Below are 18,221 nucleotides of genomic sequence, written 5' to 3' on the forward strand. Positions count from 1 at the left end.
AGATATATGACATTGAAATAGTGAGCAAAGCACACCGCACACAGCTTTCCAGTGAGGATTACACCAGATTTAACCCTATGAATAACAGTGATTGCTGATTGGTCACACAGAAAGCATGCCACTCTGTGAGCTCAACAGGTCGCTTGCTAAGAAGTTCAGTACCTGTTCCAAGGATGAGACTCGTGCTGACATTATCCTGCTAACTATCCTGCTTGACTTGACAATGTATGTGCCTAAAGTTCTTACTGGAGACTCTTTCAGGATATATGTATATTGCACGATCAACTGATGTCCTGTAAACTCAGGGGGACATTGGTTGGAGAAAGCCACCATGGCTTGCTTACATGGACCACGACTACTGAATTTGGAGAAAACCCCTCCTCATCTTCAGTTCAATGACTTGATCCTGACGGGCTACCGGCCAATTTCAACCTTTCAGGGGTGCATCAGAAGCTTGTTCTACTTGCACAATGAATTTGGTAACATTTATACCCATGGTAAGTATACGGCCCCTACCGTTGATATATGAAGTTTATTGATAATTTACACTTCAGAATAACTCATGAATGTCTCATTATAAATGCGTTTATATATATCTAAATTATTATACATATATAACTGATAATTGTAACGCTTATACATTTTCATGTTTACAAAAAATGTATGAAATACTAATTGATTTATTGTTGATACTATTTACAAAGTGTATTCACGATTAATAATTCAATATAAAGTGTTATCTATGGTTCTCCTGTTTTTTAAACTAAATTGTCTCATCTCATGTGTATTATGTATTTAATGTATAGTCTAAGTGAGTATGTAGTCTTTGTAGGCTAGTAGATGTCTTACTACACCAGTAATGAAATTGTTAACAGCTGCAAGTTTGAAAAATAGGCCACTTTGGGCTACTCTCACTTATGGGCCATTTACAAGCATACCGGTACTTTACAAGTATGTGTAAAGAGACAAGGATATGGGGGATTACTGGTAATCTGTCATTGTCCTGGATATATTGCATTAGTAATTGGCCTTGGAGTTGTATGATTGAACCATTAAAGTGGTAAAAATAGTCAAAACACTTTTCTATCTTTGGCAACAACTCTCAATAGGCTATGCATGAAACTTGAAAGATGCACCAAAAAAAATAGGAATTATTATCATACATTTTAGGATACATTTTGTTTGTATGATTATTTTCCACTCTCTCAGAAACCCTACAACTGAGATGTGCATAATGCTATGCAATGCATAACATTGCAGAACATTTGTAGTTTAAGCACGTGCAGCTATGCACCCTTGAACTAAGTGTGGCAGCCTCTATGATGTGACTCCTCCTTGGATATCCTCTGTAGTTAAGCACATTAACACTAACTCTAACTCAGGAGGGGATTAGCATAGGAGAGTTGCTCAGCAGGCTGCAATACACCTGTGAGAGAGACTTCAGAGAAATACAATGGTGTTGGACAAAACAGACTGCAGGGCTATTATACTATGAGGGCCATTTCAAGGACACAGAGTAAGCCTTTATCTGGTGTACTCCCCTGCATGTACTGGTACCAATATACCTAACCTAGACTGTGTTGAATCCACCGTGCCTCCATCTTGGTACTCCTCCTAAAAAGTATTTTGGAAGGTATATAAATGCATTTATTAATGTCAACATTCGTTTTTGCCACATTGACTCTATTACAGACACCTTAATGTATACTTTTAAATTATATTATGTGAGGTAAACATAAAAATAAAATGAAAACAAAATCACACTTTTTTTAGATTAATGTCCCCACTACAACAACATTATTAAATACATGTCATCTTTACCTTGAAAGATTGAATTGAAATACCATAGAATTCAGATACTGTAGAATGTGCCAGACCATGCCCATGTGGATGTTCAATGGTTAGTAGTGGCCATGTTGTTTGAGTTGCTCGCCTGGAAAACATTGCATTGAGAGAACTCCATAGAGGCCATGTTTTAGGTTTTGTGCAAATCGGTCATTAGCGTTTTAAGTGTTTTTCACAAATTCAAAATGGCTGGAAAATCCATCACCTTATGGGTCCTAGAGGCAAATTGTTTCTTGTGAGGAGAGGGACATATGTACAACATTTTATGACTCTAGGGGAGAATCCCAGTTGCATACTCCTCACGTCCTCTCTCCTCACCTCCTCAAAACAGGACTTCTGGCTTTCTCATTCAGTGGGTTTTGAGAAGGAGAGAGGACACAATGAGTTTTGAGATTCTCCCTAGGTCTCATGGGGTGAAGGGCGTGACCTTTCAAAGTTTTCATCTTCAATTGCTTGTTATAGCACCACCATGTGGCCAATGTACATGGCACTGCTTGACAATATGTTGCCCTTTACCTTTTTTGCAAAGTCTCAACCTTGTAGGCCTTACCATCTCACAGGAATTTGAATTTGTGTGAATTTGCCGTTATGGAATAATAATAATAAAAATGAACCCCAACAAATACAATAAGGTTTCTTGCAGATTTGCTGCTTGAACCTCTAATTAGCAAAGCATGGCAAAATAAGAGTCTAGACTTCAAAAGTCGATCAATACTGAGATCTCCCTCCATCCATCCAGGAATCCCATTCTTCTGTTTCCTTGTGCTGCTGCCACTTAACATCCCCTGGTCCGAGGTGGAGCAAACGTGGATGTGTGTGTTCCACTACCTTGCCTGCCTGTCCCCCACCGTGGGCTCAGTGCTTTACCACACCTTCATGAACCATGAGGGCGGGGAGCCCATCTACGACACACTCCTTTCCCTTGACATGGTCGGAGTCTGCCTGGTCAACACCTTGGGTAGGTAAAGTCAGATTCCAGATCAGTTGTTTGAAATATGTTTGAAAACGTATCCTTCCTTCCTATTCTCATCACACAGTCACTCACACATCCATCTTCATTGACTCTCCTGTTTCTGTGTCAACCAGGATGCCTGCCCATCATCTATATCACCCTGATGTGCTACCCTGTCACTTGCATCCTGGCCCTCCTGACCTACAGCCTAATCTCAGCCTGGGGCATCCTCTGTGCCACCACAGCGCGTAGCAACTATGGGCGCCTTCGCGCTTTCATCTGGCAGGCCCTCTTCCGTGTGCTCCTCTTCCTATTCCGTTGGCTGGGCGACGGTGTAGGCAGCCCAGCTTCGCTCCGCCTCTTCTTCACCATGGACATGCTGGCTATCATGGGTGGCCTGGTGAACCTTAGCCGGGTGCCCGAGCGTTTTAGCCCAGGCCTCTTCGACTACTGGTGCAACAGCCACCAGATAATGCACGTGCTGGTGATCTGCTCCATTATCTACATGCACTGGGGGATGCTGGAGGATTTAGCCTGGATTAAGACGTTCCAGTGTCCGGTGTTGGAGTGAGGGACAGAGAACAAATAGGGCTGGGGCGTAGGATTTGAGGGGTGGGTAGGAGTGACCATAAAAATAGAATGACCAGAATGGACAGCCCCATTCAAGTCTATGTTCGGTGATGGGTGGACTGGCAGTCATATTGAATGTACTTACTGATAAGTACACGTTAACATTTCTGTGGTCTGAGGGGCTTTAAACCTTCTCGTAAATTATATTTCTATGGGTGACGAGAGAGTGAAATTAATGTTTTAACATGCACTTTAGGACTAGCTGCTGAAATTACTGTAAGGATTACGATTGATTCACTGTCCATTTTGAAATATTCACCCCCGTACAGCAGAAGAATGTAGGGATAAGAATCGATTGGTGCTATTAATGATGGACGTCAGGGAATTGTTGTTTTGCTTTTGAACCCAAATTTCAGTGTTATTACTTTGCAATGAGATGGACACACTTCTACACGATTCTGTATCAGTTAAAATGCAGTAGGCTTTTGCCTCCAGTGACCAACTTACATTTTTTCAATGAAAAGGATTGCAATAAATTAAATAAATATATATTTCTATCTCCTGTTTCCAGTAATACTCCCTTTCAGTGTTTGACCATTATAATTTTCTTGTCAGAAACAACTGTTACTGTGGCATCAAAAAGTACAAAATTTACTACGAAAAGAACATGGCAGGACAAGAAAACGTAAGCTTTGGCGGTTTAATTGCAAGATATATATATATATATATATATATATATATATATATATATATATATATATACACACACTCGAAAGGAAAAATGTAGATGCAAAACTCTCATTAGAAATTAATTATACATGTTTTATCAATATTAATACACTGTACTAGCATTTTATATCCAGATCAATCAGGTGTGCATTTTCTGTGTACTTATTATTATTTGTGTTTTATTCAGACTTGGCACCAAACAAATTACAGGCTTAACCATAGCATTAATGTAAACCAGAATTTATCTTTCAGGCTTAACATTGGTACTGCACCTTAAACCCAAAAGCACAAGCATGTCAAATTCTGTGAGTATGATGATAAAGCAATAATGGTCAGGTTTTGCACTTTATGCACTCTATTTCTTCTTGCAACTTTGCGCTGTGTTCCTCACAGTTCTGCAGACTAAGAGTACCCTCAGGTCTAATTTCTCTGTTGCAGTGTGTCATTTAATCTTCATCAGAGGTACTGTCATCCTCAGGCTCCGATAGATCAGCGATGGGGAAACGCAAGATGGCCGCCACTCCACTGAGCTGGGTCAACTCTGTACAAGGGAGAGACAGATGAGGCTGCTCAATTGTTTAAGCAAATGATACAATATTTGGTTGATAAATAATAAATATCACACACTCAATGATGCAATGCTACTCAGTAACCCTATCAGTGAAATCCACTATGGTGAGAAGAAACATTGGGTGTTTCTCAATATGCATACAACCGTATCTCCACACTCATGCGGCGAGTGCATTCTCCGACCACATTCTTGTGAGTACGTTCTTGTGAGGAATGCATAAAAACACATTTGAGAAGTTCTCGCACTCCCCCTACTGTGTTACCTTACGCTTCACCTCCCCATTCACCGAACCTTCTTCTAGCCAAGTCAATGGCAACAATAGACAAAACAAGATAAATACAAAGCAAACTTCCTAATTTTCAGTTAGATATGTAAATTGTAATAATCTAGCTAGCCAGCTAGTTAAACAAGAAAAAAATGACCTAAAACTAAAGTTATGCAAGGTAGATGTATATTTTTCATAGGTAGCTACCAATTCTTTGTGGCTAGCTAGCTAGCCCTATTGACTTACAATAAACTTATCCATTCACTGAACCGTCTTCCAGCCAGGACAACAATCGCAATAGAGACGAAACAAGATATACACAAAGCAACCGTTTTACTTCATAACTATCAGCTAGCTAATATGTGAATCGTAATAATGTAGCTAATCAGATAGTTTAACAGGCAAAAATGACCTAAAACTAATATTATGCAAGATAGATGTCAATTGTTTGTGGGTAGCTAGCAAACAATTATTCGTGGCTACCTGGCTAGTTAACAGTACTAGTAGCTAGCCCTATTGACCCTATTATTAGCCCTATTATTATGGGCTTGCGATCTACGGTACGTAGGCAGGTAAACATGCCAAAACTAACACAGCATGTATTTATTAACATATCAAGATAAAATATCGTAGTCAGGCAACATATGAAAAGTGAATAGGCAACATGTCATTCTGAAGTCGGAGTGTTTTTTCTTACGCTTAAGCTCAAATAATGGCTGCCATTTGTTTCAATAAATGTTGCATCCTTTTGTACGTAGTTGCGTATAAAATACTTTCCGTTGACGTTTACGTCGATGCATGTACAAACGGAGTACGCATTTGAGAAGTGCCCTATGTGCTCCATTTCACATACTTTGATTTGCACTCGCACTCCGACCCTACCGTGCTCCAATTTGCATGCTCGGAGCACGGCAGTATGCATTGAGAAACACCCATGGTATACTACCAATAACACATCTGTGAAATTGGCATTGACATGTCACTGAATATGGAAGGAACAAAACTTACGTTCTCCAGATACATGAAGGCTTGAAAATATTCTGTTGAAGAAAATAAAGAGGATCAGAATGAGAGTCGAGGACATGATCACTATAAGAAACAATCATCATAATTACAGTATAACTTGTCTACAGTAGCCTATCATATTTTTTTTTACTCATCATATTTTCACCATTATCATCGTTTCTCTTTCCTGCCTATCCCTACCTCACGGTTCCACCATTGTCTCTCACGTTGTCCACCAGCCGTACGTATCTACTCCGTGTGGCCACATCCTGGTGCCTGGGGTCAGAGACATCCAAATGAAATGAAGAACATGCACAGATAAGCGACGACACCCCCTCACAGCTCATCTTCTCGCTGCCTGCTCTTTCCATGACATAGACTGACCAGGTGAAAGCTATGATCCCTTATTGATGTCACTTGTTAAATCCACTTCAATTTGTGTAGATGAAGGGGAGGAGACAGGTTAAAATAAGCATTTTATTAAAGCTTTGAGACAATTGAGATGTGTTGTGTATGTGTGCCATTCAGAGGGTGAATGGACAAGACATAAGATTTAAGTGCCTTTGAAAGGTGTATGGCAGTAGGTGCAGGCCCCCTGGATTGAGTGTGTCAAGAACTGAAATGCTGCTGGGTTTTTCACGCTCAACAGTTTCCCGTGTCTATCAAGAATGGTCCACCACCCAAAGGACATCCAGTCAACTTGATACAACCGTTGGTAGCATTGGAGTCAACTTGAAGAAGTCATTCCCCAACAAATTGAGGCTGTTCTGGGGACAATGCAATATTAAGAAGATGTTCCTAATGTTTTGTACACTCTGTGTAAGTCTACATATCTTGAGAATAGAATAACTTTTTTTTTTTCTGGAGGGAACTTTGGTTGTGGCATTCGAGTTAGGTTATAAACACATATGAGCACAATTCACACATGACAGATACGCATGCATTGTATGTGTAGGTCTCTATCCTCACTTTCTCAAATATTTATATAAAACACACACAAAATACAACGTTTTCCCCCACAGAAATCCAGATATAATTCCATAAAACTACATACCTGAAGAGCTTATCGCTAATCAACAAGATGTCAATAGCCAGTGCTTCGGAAGCTTTCTCCACGTGAGCCAACCTGCAACATCAAGTGAATAGAAAGAAAGGTGTTTAGTAGTGGTGGAACACGAGGACTCTCAATGTCATAGTCAGTCATTGGCATCGTGTTCAGTAGGGCACACCGTAGCAAAACGTTTTGCAACGGAAAACTTGTTCTTATTAGCCTAATTCAGATTTTATCTCAAAGAAAGAAAACAAACCAAAACAGGGAGGGACCATCTAGACGTGTCCAACAACGTACATTTTAGTTTTCTGTCGCCAAACGGTAAAAAAGTGTAAAAACTGTTTTTGCTGTATGCCCTAATGAACACGACCACGGTCTCTCTCTCTCACCCATAGAAGGCTCTGTCGGGCTCATGTTGTAGCATCTTGTAGAAGTCCTCCAAAGCTTTCACCTCCCCTGCTGCCTGTGAGTCACAAAGAAGACAAAGCATGAATAAACTGCAGTGTTCCTATTGAAAGGACCACGCAGCTGGATTAATAGACATTTAGTAGGATTAATAGACTAAATGGGACACTCGCCTTGGTATCAGACAATCTAGCCGTGACAGCTGGATCGCATAGAATCTCTGCAGGAAAAAAACCCAACCCAGTAAGTATTGCCCCACAGAAAAGGTAGAAATATCAAAACAACATTCTGAAATAAAATAAACATAAATAACACATTACTTAAAGTTGACAAGTATATGTATTATTACATCTTATAAGCATGATAATAAGATATAAGGGGTTACAGATGCTTATAGCAATTCTTACAATGCATTACAACCACATTAATAATGCATTGTAATAATACATTGTAACGTTATCAAAACATGTTCCCTACCTTTTAGGGAGTATTTGTGTCCCGAGGAGGAATGGACTAACATGAACTTGGGCCTATTCTCCAGCAGAATCTTGGAGTCTTGTCGGACTGCTTCTCTGAAGAGGTAGGCCATGAACTGGTCCTTCACAAACCCTGGACTGGCCACCAGTATACACTTCACCACTGACACAAAAAAAAAGACAGAGGACCAGAGTGAGAAAGAGGTGATATTAGGTAAAAGGTGAGTAGGTGTGTAGGTCGGAGAGACTGTCACATGATCTAAATCTGCCCCATTTCACAGGCCAGATGCCTGCTTAATCAGCCCTGAGTTGTGTTCAGTAGGGAGTTTCACCATGAAGGGGGATATACTAGAGGACCCACCGTCAAAGTTGATATGTCTGAGGATCCCCTGCATCACTGCCTCATAGAACCTATCCAGGGCCTGAGAGAGGGAAAGAACCCATTAGGAAACCAAACCCTTACACATACCGATTGTTAAGACGCTTACAAACAGGAAAATAAAATACAGCCGCCTCCATTGGTTTCTATGTAAAGCTGGCAGCAGGTTTGCCTCCCACCCTGGCGAGAGCGGAACAGGGAGGGACGGCAGCTGCCGCCAAGGGCACGCGAGGTACATGCTTCTCTTCCACTCCAGTTAAACACTTTCATCTTCTCGTGCTGGGTGCAGCTGCCTCTCCTCTTGCGAGGGATGGTTGCCCCCACCTCGGGCCCTTAGTAGGGTCATAGCAGGGGTCACCAGCACCAGGTTGGCCAGACTCTCATGCATCACCAAGGCTAATTACTTTTGTATTACCATAGAATAGTCAATATGGCAATATACCATATCACACGGATTTCAAATACTTCCAGGAACACACAAATGGCAACTACTCACTGATGGTAGAACTGTAGTATGGCGTATGATCATTGTTCTGTGTTTGTTCCAAATATGACAACAACCATAGTTGGCTACACAGCACAAATAGATCTGGGACCAGACTAGGATTATGTAGCATAGTTATAGTGTAACAGAGTTAGATTTGCAGCATGCCGCTAGTGCCGACTTTGGCAGCTCCCTGTCTGTAAGCACCTTTAATGATGGGGTCATGAAGCCAATACTGACCTTCTCGTGCTGGGTGCAGCTGCCTCTCCTCTTGCGAGGAATGGTCACCTCCACCTTGGCCCTTAGTAGGGTCATAGCAGGGGTCACCAGCACCAGGTTGGCCAGACCCTCCTGCATCACCACGGCCGCTACGTCTGCCTTCTGGGTGGGGTCACACGCCTGCTCTGAGAGGGCCACAGGAAATAGAATAAGAGTTCAGGTTGCATACAGGCCTAGGTACTCAAAACAGGGTTCGCACTCTGTCGTAAATCTATTTACTTTTCCACGACTTTCCATGTTTACAGATAAGAATTTCCATGTGACAACTTTCACACACATTAGGCAATGCAATGTACATGTTTCTGATCATTTAATGTATAAACTGTGATCCATATGAAACATTCCCTGATTTTCCAGAATTGCATCAATGTATTTACTAAATTCCCTGACTTTTCCTGTCTGGAATGGGTATTTGAAAATTCCATGATATTCCTGACATTTCTCGACCAGTGGGAACCATGTCAAAACAGGTCTCAATACAGAGAACCATATGAAAGACTTAGTGAGTCGAATACCTTTAAATTCAATGATTTTGATTGACAGATTACGTACAAAACAACAAAACAGGGATATAAGCCTTTGAGGAGCACCATCACCTCACAGGTTACAAGTACACACTAGAGGTCGACCGATTAATCAGAATGGCCGATTAATTAGGGCCGATTTCAAGTTTTCATAACAACCGGAAATCGGTATTTTTGGGCGCCGATTTCCGATTTTATTTTTTATACCTTTATTTAACTAGGCAAGTCAGTTAAGAACACATTCTTATTTTCAATGACGGCCTAGGAACGGTGGGTTAACTGCCTTGTTCGGGGGCAGAACGACAGATTTTCACCTTGTCAGCTCAGGGGATCCAATCTTGCAAGGCGTACAGTTAACTAGTCCAATGCTCTAACCATTGCACTCCACGAGGAACCTGCCTGTTACGCGAATGCAGTGGAAGCCAAGGTAAATTGCTAACTAGCATTAAACTTATCTTATAAAAAACAATCAATCATAATCACTAGTTATGACTACTAATCCAGTTTAGCAGGCAATATTAACCAGGTGAAATTGTGTAATTTCTCTTGCGTTTATTGTATGCAGAGTCAAGGTATATGCAACAGTTTGGGCTGCCTGGCTCATTGCGAACTAATTTGCCATAATTCTACTTTATTATGACATAACATTGAAGGTTGTGCAATGTAACAAGAATATTTACATTTAGGGATGCCACCCGTTAGATAAAATACAGAACGGTTCCGTATTTCACTGAAATAAACGTTTTGTTTTCGAAATGATAGTTTCCGGATTCGATCATAATAATCACCAAAGGCTTGTAATTTCTGTGTGTTATTATGTTAATTAATTCTGATTTGATAGAGCAGTCTGACTGAGCAGCAGCAGGCCCGTAATCATTCATTCAAACAGCACTTTCATGCTTTTTGCCAGCAGCTCTTCGCAAGCACAGCGCTGTTTATGACTTCAAGCCTATCAGCCTAATGGCTGGTGTAACCGATGTGAAATAGCTAGCTAGTTAGCTGGGTGTGCGCTAATACCGTTTCAAACGTCACTCGCTTTTAGATTTGGAGTAGTTATTCCCCTTGCGCTGCAAGGGCCGCGGCTTTTGTGGAGCGATGGGTAACGGTGCTTCAAGTGTGGCTGTTGTCGATGTGTTCCTGGTTCGAGCCCAGGTAGGGGCGAGGAGAGGGACGGAAGCTATACTGTTACACTGGCAATACTATAGTGCCTATAAGAACATCCAATAGTCAAAGGTATATGAAATACAAATGGTATAGAGAGAAATAGTCGTATAAATACTATATTAACTACAACCTAAAACCTCTTACCTTGGAATATTGAAGTCTCATGTTAAAAGGAACCACCAACTTTCATATGCTCATGTTCTGAGCAAGGAACATAAACTTTAGCTTTTTTACATGGCACATATTTTAAATGGCACATACATGTCACATTGCATATTGGCACATATTACTTTCTTCTCCAACACTTTGTTTTTGCATTATTTAAACCAAATGGAACGTTTCATTATTTATTTGAGGCTAAATTGATTTTATTGATGTATTATATTAAGTTAAAATAAGTGTTCATTCAGTATTGTTGTAATTGTCATTATTACAAAAAATAAAAAAAATGGGCCGATTAATCGGTATCTGCTTTTTTGGTCCTCCAATAATCAGTATCGGCGTTGACAAATCATAATCGGTTGACCTCTAGTACACACTCACCGATCCTATCGAGGACGACACTATCCCAGATCTTTTTGGCAAGTGTGAACTTCCTGTTTAGCTCCAACTCAATGGTGTGGTAAGCCCCCATCTAGGGACAGAGGAAAAAGCACTTCCTTCACTTGCTACTACAAAACAACAACAAAAATAAAATTGGAAACTCCACGTAACTTAGACCATTAGCATTAGCTTTCCTAGCATCATGATTTGTCTACTGGTAATGTGACAACGCCAAACTAACATAACAGTTACAGGCTAAAGTGGAAGTGCGTTGTTTTTGTCCTCAACGTTGTTAATCTCGGACCTTCACATATTGATTCTCTTGGATGTTGGTTCCCTTCACCCTCAGCTGGCAGGCCTGTGAGTCAAAGTCAATAGTATCCACACACAAACACAGGGTGGTGCGCACTCTCGAGCTCCCCACGCTGCCCGTGGATGACTCAGTCTGCACCTTTCTGAGGAATCAGGGAGAAAGGTATCATGGGTCACTAAGGCTGCGCTTTGTAGTAAAGGTGTGTGTGTGTGTGAGAGAGTGAGTGAATGAGTGAGTGACAAAGTGAGGTAGATAGCTTTTCTCACTTGAGCTGTAATGTTCTAATTATTTTTGAATTACCATAAAATAGTCAATATGGCAATATACACTGCTCAAAACAATAAAGGGAACACTTAAACAACACAATGTAACTCCAAGTCAATCACACATCTGTGAAATCAAACTGTCCACTTAGGAAGCAACACTGATTGACAATAAATTTCACATGCTGTTGTGCAAATGGAATAGACAACAGGTGGAAATTATAGGCAATTAGTAAGACACCCCCAATAAAGGAGTGGTTCTGCAGGTGGTGACCACAGACCACTTCTCAGTTCCTATGCTTCCTGGCTGATGTTTTGGTCACTTTTGAATGCTGACGGTGCTTTCACCCTAGTGGTAGCATGAGACGGAGTCTACAACCCACACAAGTGGCTCAGGTAGTGCAGCTCATCCAGGATGGCACATCAATGCGAGATGTGGCAAGAAGGTTTGCTGTGTCTGTCAGCGTAGTGTCCAGAGCATGGAGGCGCTACCAGGAGACAGGCCAGTACATCAGGAGACGTGGAGGAGGCCGTAGGAGGGCAACAACCCAGCAGCAGGACCGCTACCTCCGCCTTTGTGCAAGGAGGAGCAGGAGGACCACTGCCAGAGACCTGCAAAATGACCTCCAGCAGGCCACAAATGTGCATGTGTCTGCTCAAACGGTCAGAAACAGACTCCATGAGGGTGGTATGAGGGCCCGACGTCCACAGGTGGGGGTTGTGCTTACAGCCCAACACCGTGCAGGACGTTTGGCATTTCCCAGTGAAAACCAAGATTGGCAAATTCGCCACTTGCGCACTGTGCTCTTCACAGATGAAAGCAGGTTCACACTGAGCACATGTGACAGACGTGAGAGTCTGGAGACGCCGTGGAGAACGTTCTGCTGCCTGCAACATCCTCCAGCATGACCGGTTTGGCGGTGGGTCAGTCATGGTGTGGGGTGGCATTTCTTTGGGGGGCCGCACAGTCCTCCATGTGCTCGCCAGAGGTAGCCTGACTACCATTAGGTGCCGAGATGAGATCCTCAGACCCCTTGTGAGACCATATGCTGGTGCGGTTGGCCCTGGGGTTCTCCTAATGCAAGACAATACTAGACCTCATGTGGCTGGAGTGTGTCAGCAGTTCCTGCAAGAGGAAGGTATTGATGCTATGGACTGGCCCGCCCGTTCCCCAGACCTGAATCCAATTGAGCACATCTGGGACATCATGTCTCGCTCCATCCACCAACGCCACGTTGCACCACAGACTGTCCAGGAGTTGGCGGATGCTTTAGTCCAGGTCTGGGAGGAGATCCCTCAAGAGACCATCCGCCACCTCATCAGGAGCATGCCCAGGCGTTGTAGGGAGGTCATTCAGGCACGTGGAGACCACACACACTACTGAGCCTCATTTTGACTTGTTTTAAGGACATTACATCAAAGTTGGATCAGCCTGTAGTGTGGTTTTCCACTTTAATTTTGAGTGTGACTCCAAATCCAGACCTCCATTGGTTGATAAATTATCAATGGAAATCAAATGTTTGTGTGATTTTGTTGTCAGCACATTCAACTATGTAAAGAAAAAAGTTTTTCATAAGAATATTTCATTCATTCAGATCTAGGATGTGTTATTTTAGTGTTCCCTTTATTTTTTTGAGCAGTGTACTATGTCACACAGATTTCAAAGACTTCCTGAAACACTCAAATGGTAACCATCCACTGATGGCAGAACTGTAGTATGATCATGGTTCGGAGCAGGGTTATATTAACCTGGTACCAGATCTGTTTGTGCCAAACATGACAACAAACATATTTAGCTACAAAGAACAAATAGATCTGGGACCAGACTAGGATTATGTACCATAGTGAAAGTGTAACCTCACTCGATAACTTGAAATGTTTCCACCCACACGATCAAATCGCTAACTTTTCTATAGCGCAGTTGGCTAAGATGTTGTCAAGTGGGCAGTCCAGTGAGTTTGCAAGACAGAGAATCCGAGATTGAGTACCAGTGCAGGCTTGAGTGGAAGGAAGTTATGCTGTTAAGCAAGCACAATGAAATCCGTCACAATAGCAAGTTACCTAATAGTGGAGGCCATAAGACTGTCACCGATCTGCAGTAAGTTGTAAGTGTGCCACATGTCCTCTGCCTCTTCCGGCATCAGTGTCACCTGACTGGGACACACACACACACACACACACACACACACACACACACACACACACACACACAACCTTGATAATAGAGCTCAGTTCAGGTTGTGTGAGATTGAAAGTAATCAAAATCAGCAGTAATGAGAATTGCTATTAGTGGTTCAAGTCAATGTTGGAAGGTTAGTCATTCAATTTGATCAAGACAATAATAACTGTTTCTGTGTAGCAATGAGGATGGAAATGTATTGAGCAGGGGTTTTCAAACTGGGTTCCACTTCCCCCAAGGTACTGCAGGGGGGTCTACCAGTCAAAAGTTTGGACACACCAACTCATTCAGGGGTTTTTCTTTATTTTTTCAAATTATTTTCTACATTGTAGAATAATAGTGAAGACATCAAAACTACGAAATAACACATACGGAATCATGTAGTAACCCCAAAAAGTGTTAAACAAACCAAAATATATGTTATACTTCAGATTCTTCAAAGTAGCCACCCTTTTTGCCTTGACAGCTTTCACAGCTTTGTACACTCTTGGCATTCTCTCAACCAGTTTCATAAGGTAGTCACCTGGAATGCAATTTTAATTAACAGGTATGCCTTGTTAAAAGTTTATTTCTGGAATTTCTTTCCTTCTTAATGCGTTTGAGCCAATATGTTATGTTGTGAGAAGGTAGGAGTGGTATACAGAAAATAGCCCTATTTGGTAGAAAACCAAGTCCCTATTATAGCAAGAACAGCTCAAATAAGCAAAGAGAAATGACAGTCCATCATTATTTCAAGACATGAAGGTCAGTCAAACCAGAAAATGTCAAGAACAAAAACCATCAAGCGCTATGATGAAACTGGGTCTCATAAGGACCGCCACAAGAAAGGAAGACCCAGAGTTACCTCTGCTGCAGAGGATAAGTTCATTAGAGTTAGATGCAACTCAGATTGGACACCATTAAGAAGAAGATACTTAATTGTGCCAAGAAACATGAGCAATGAACATTAGACCGGTGGAAATCTGTCCTTTAGTCTGATAAAGCCAAATTTGAGATTTTTGGTTCCAACCGCCGTGTCTTTGTGAGACGCTGAGTAGGTGAACGGATGATCTCTGTGTGTGTGGTTCCCACCGTGAAGCATGGAGGAGGTGTGATGGTGCTTTGCTGGTGACACGATCTGTGATTTATTTAGAATTGAAGGCACACCTAACCAGCATGGCTACCATTGCATTCTGCAGCTATACGCTATCCCATCTGGTTTGCGCTCAGTGGGCCTATCATTTCTTTTTTAACAGGACAATGACCCAAAACACACCTCAGGGCTGTGCAAGGGCAACTTGACCAAGGAGTGATGGAGTGCTGCATCAGATGATCTGGCCTCTACAATTACCCAACCTCAACCCAATTGAGATGGTTTGGGATGAGTTGGACCGCAGAGTGAAGGAAAAGCAGCCAGATCTGTGCTTAGCATATGTCGGAACTCCTTGAAGACTGTTGGAAAAACATTCCTCATGAAGCTGGTTGAGAGAATGCCAAGTGTGTGCAAAGCTTTCATCAAGGCAACGGGTGGCTAATTTGATGAATTTGTTTCACACTTTTTTGGTTACTACATGATTCCATATGTGTTATTTCATAGTTTAATGCTTAATAAAGATCTTGTACCATTGGAATAGTATTTTATTCCAATGGTAACTACCTCTAATTTCCTTCATACTGGACGCAGAGACATAAAAATGGTATCCACGGTGGTATTCTGTTGCAGCTAGTGATATTCAGTAAATAATTAATTTTCACATAAAAAAACTGTATATATATTTATACAGTGCCAGTCAAGATTTGGACAAACCTACTCATTCCAGGGTTTTTATTTATTTTTTACTATTTTCTACATTGTAGAATAATAGTGAAGACATCAAGTTTTTAAAGAAATAATTATGTGAAAAATAATGATTTAATGAATATCACTAGCTGCAACAGAATACCACCATGGATACCATTTTTATGTCTCTGCGTCCAGTATGAAGGAAATTAGAGGTAGTTACTGGTGACGCTTAGAATTCCATTTCGCCTAAATGGCACCAAAAAAATGTATCCTTTTTTTTATTTTAACACTACAATATGTTCTTAGGACGAAACGTAAAAAATAACAACTCGTGTAGAAAGTAAACATCCGCACATCGATGGTGCCAAGTGTGCTTATGTCTGAATAAAATGAAGTAGGGGAAAATTGGCAACTTTTGACTATTTCTGGTCTAGCGACCGATGACAGGAGAGTACCCTGCCCAACCGTGTGTAATTAGAAAGAGGAGATTATCTTGATTAAAATGGTGTCCGCCTTGAAAAAAAAATCTAAATATACACATTGCGAGATATTTGGCGAAATATACCAGCATGCCTCTCCATAGGAAAACAATGGGGGTGAACTCAGCGTTCCAAGGGCAAAAGGTATTTCAGGGATAGCGTTTGATGACAAGGAGTACGCTGTCCAGCCTTACACAATTAGAAAGAGGAGATTATATACTGTTTAAAAATAGTGTCAACTTTGGAGAGAAAAAAATCTAAATATAAACATTGCGAGATATTTGGCAAAATAGACAGACATACCTATATTTCCCCATAGTAAACAATGGGACGACCTCAGAGTTCCATGAGTATTTTTTTGTTGTTGTTTACATTCTAACTAACCAGCAACGTGGGCAGGTCTCGTTGCCATCAATTGCAAAGCAGGCATTGTGACGTAGAACAATAAACTGGGAATAGAATGTTCACAAGGCGAGTTGGTGCCACGTTGCTCAATGGAACTAATAAACCTGTTTTTCGTGATTACTTCAAAACTACGGCAAGCAGCTGGGACATACGGTCATATTATGAAACTTGGCTCCACGACGGATGCAATGAACTAGTTATCAGAAAAAAAAGCATTGTTAAAAATGTAATGTGTCCGGTTTACCTGCGCGGGGCTCCCTGGACAACAAAAGTTTGAAAACCCCTGGTATAAAGCACTCAGCACAACAATATTATAATGCAATGTTATTCCTATGATGATATTTTAGCTAAACTAGCTAGCATGTATGACTATGGACAACTGCCCATAGTTTGTGCTCAGCAGCTGATAAACCAGGACGGCCATTTCCATGTCAAATTAAACAACACATGGATACAACATTGTTCTTGTTTAATGATGTATAGAAATGCATACAATACACTGGTGGTGACTGAATAGTTGCACTGTACCAGAAGTATATACTGCTACGTCGGACACATGTGCTAACTAGCGACAGACCTGCGCTAGCGTTAACGTTCGTTAGCTTACCAGCTAGCTAACGTTAGCTTGTTGACGCTTACTTACCCGGCATTGTCTTTTTCGATATCTTTATGAAGCAACTTCATGGTGTAATAGCTTTGTAATAAACAACAGTATTATTTGCTAGCATATGAAGGAGTTATTATTACATTTAGCTAGTGTCATATTTACTTCCTCTCAAGAGTCTAGTTATCTATTTCTTTAGAATGAACCGCTCAAGAGATTTGGGTTGGCGGCCTGGCCTCCGTTCCGCCAGCAAGAATAAGTAATACCAAGCAGGAACAAGGTGGCAATTTCCGTTCAAAATAAAAGTCTCACAGTGAAGATGGTAGATTTTTTTGGTTCTTTCGAAATCCGTGCAGTAATACATAACAATACAAAACGATACACGTAATTTTAAAAACAAAGAAATGTCAGAAAGAGCAGAGTCCGGAATATAAATATATATATGTATGTATAATGGTGTGTATAGACAGTATGGACAGTATATTAATAGAAAATGTGCATACAGAAGTAGTTATATAGCACTAGCCTTGACTAGAATACAGTCTATACATATGAAGTGGGTAAAACAGTATGTAAACATTGTGACCAGTGTTCAATCACAATTTACCGTGCCTTCAGAAAGAATTCACACCCCTTGACTTTTTCCAAATTTTGTTACATTACAGTCTGAATTTAAAATGGATTAAATTGAGGTTTTGTGTCACTGATCTAAACACAATACCCCATAATGTCAAAGTGGAATTATGATTTTTGACATTTTTGCAAATTAATTAAAAATGAAAAGCTGAAATGTCTTGAGGCCTGATTACCAACAACGGCGATACAGCGTACAGGTAAGGGCCCTGGCATAGTTGTGCCAGGAAAATAACCTCTCCTTCAACGTGAACAAACCGAAGGAGCTGATTGTGGACTTCATGAGACAGCAGAGGGAGCACGCCCACATCTAAGTTCCTTGGAGTACAGCAACTGCTGTT

The 18,221-nt window shown here is 41.2% G+C and overlaps 2 protein-coding genes across 3 annotated transcripts; one reads left to right on the plus strand and one right to left on the minus strand.

Moving 5' to 3' along the window:
* The first annotated feature begins 159 nt into the window (after positions 1-159).
* Positions 160-3,933, plus strand: LOC112223323 (progestin and adipoQ receptor family member 4-like). Its single transcript, XM_024386325.1, has 3 exons — positions 160-497; positions 2,585-2,803; positions 2,932-3,933. Exons 1-3 carry the CDS (start codon positions 332-334, stop codon positions 3,366-3,368), a joined length of 822 nt encoding a protein of 273 aa, XP_024242093.1. The 5' UTR covers positions 160-331; the 3' UTR covers positions 3,369-3,933.
* A 120-nt stretch (positions 3,934-4,053) lies between these two features.
* Positions 4,054-17,514, minus strand: pelo (pelota mRNA surveillance and ribosome rescue factor). 2 transcript variants are annotated; one of them, XM_024387145.2, is made up of 13 exons: positions 17,287-17,514; positions 13,880-13,972; positions 11,547-11,697; positions 11,243-11,333; positions 8,973-9,136; positions 8,231-8,291; positions 7,871-8,032; positions 7,567-7,613; positions 7,378-7,451; positions 6,992-7,063; positions 6,139-6,213; positions 5,941-5,972; positions 4,054-4,637 (listed from the first exon to the last, which is right to left on the minus strand). In XM_024387145.2, the coding sequence occupies exons 1-13, from the start codon at positions 17,325-17,327 to the stop codon at positions 4,543-4,545; spliced, it is 1,158 nt and encodes a 385-aa protein (XP_024242913.1). In that variant the 5' UTR covers positions 17,328-17,514; the 3' UTR covers positions 4,054-4,542. The 2 variants fall into 2 exon arrangements, with proteins under 2 accessions (XP_024242913.1, XP_024242914.1); XM_024387146.2 differs by lacking the exon at positions 17,287-17,514 and adding an exon at positions 16,542-16,832.
* Between the last annotated feature and the right edge of the window lie 707 nt (positions 17,515-18,221).

This window comes from Oncorhynchus tshawytscha, linkage group LG24 (genome assembly GCF_018296145.1).
Source record: "Oncorhynchus tshawytscha isolate Ot180627B linkage group LG24, Otsh_v2.0, whole genome shotgun sequence".
Taxonomy (NCBI): Eukaryota; Metazoa; Chordata; class Actinopteri; order Salmoniformes; family Salmonidae; genus Oncorhynchus; species Oncorhynchus tshawytscha.

Bases quoted from the DNA above. Each gene is read 5' to 3' on its own strand.
- LOC112223323 (XM_024386325.1), top strand. From the start codon at position 332: ATGGCTTGCTTACATGGACCACGACTACTGAATTTGGAGAAAACCCCT. The intron at 498-2,584 runs GTAAGTATACGG...CCATCCATCCAG, and splicing joins TGGTAACATTTATACCCATG to GAATCCCATTCTTCTGTTTC. The intron at 2,804-2,931 runs GTAGGTAAAGTC...TGTGTCAACCAG, and splicing joins CTGCCTGGTCAACACCTTGG to GATGCCTGCCCATCATCTAT.
- pelo (XM_024387145.2), bottom strand. From the start codon at position 17,327: ATGAAGTTGCTTCATAAAGATATCGAAAAAGACAATGCCGG. The intron at 7,452-7,566 runs GCGAGTGTCCCA...TGTGACTCACAG, and splicing joins CTAGATTGTCTGATACCAAG to GCAGCAGGGGAGGTGAAAGC. The intron at 6,214-6,991 runs GTATGTAGTTTT...CTCTGACCCCAG, and splicing joins ATTAGCGATAAGCTCTTCAG to GCACCAGGATGTGGCCACAC.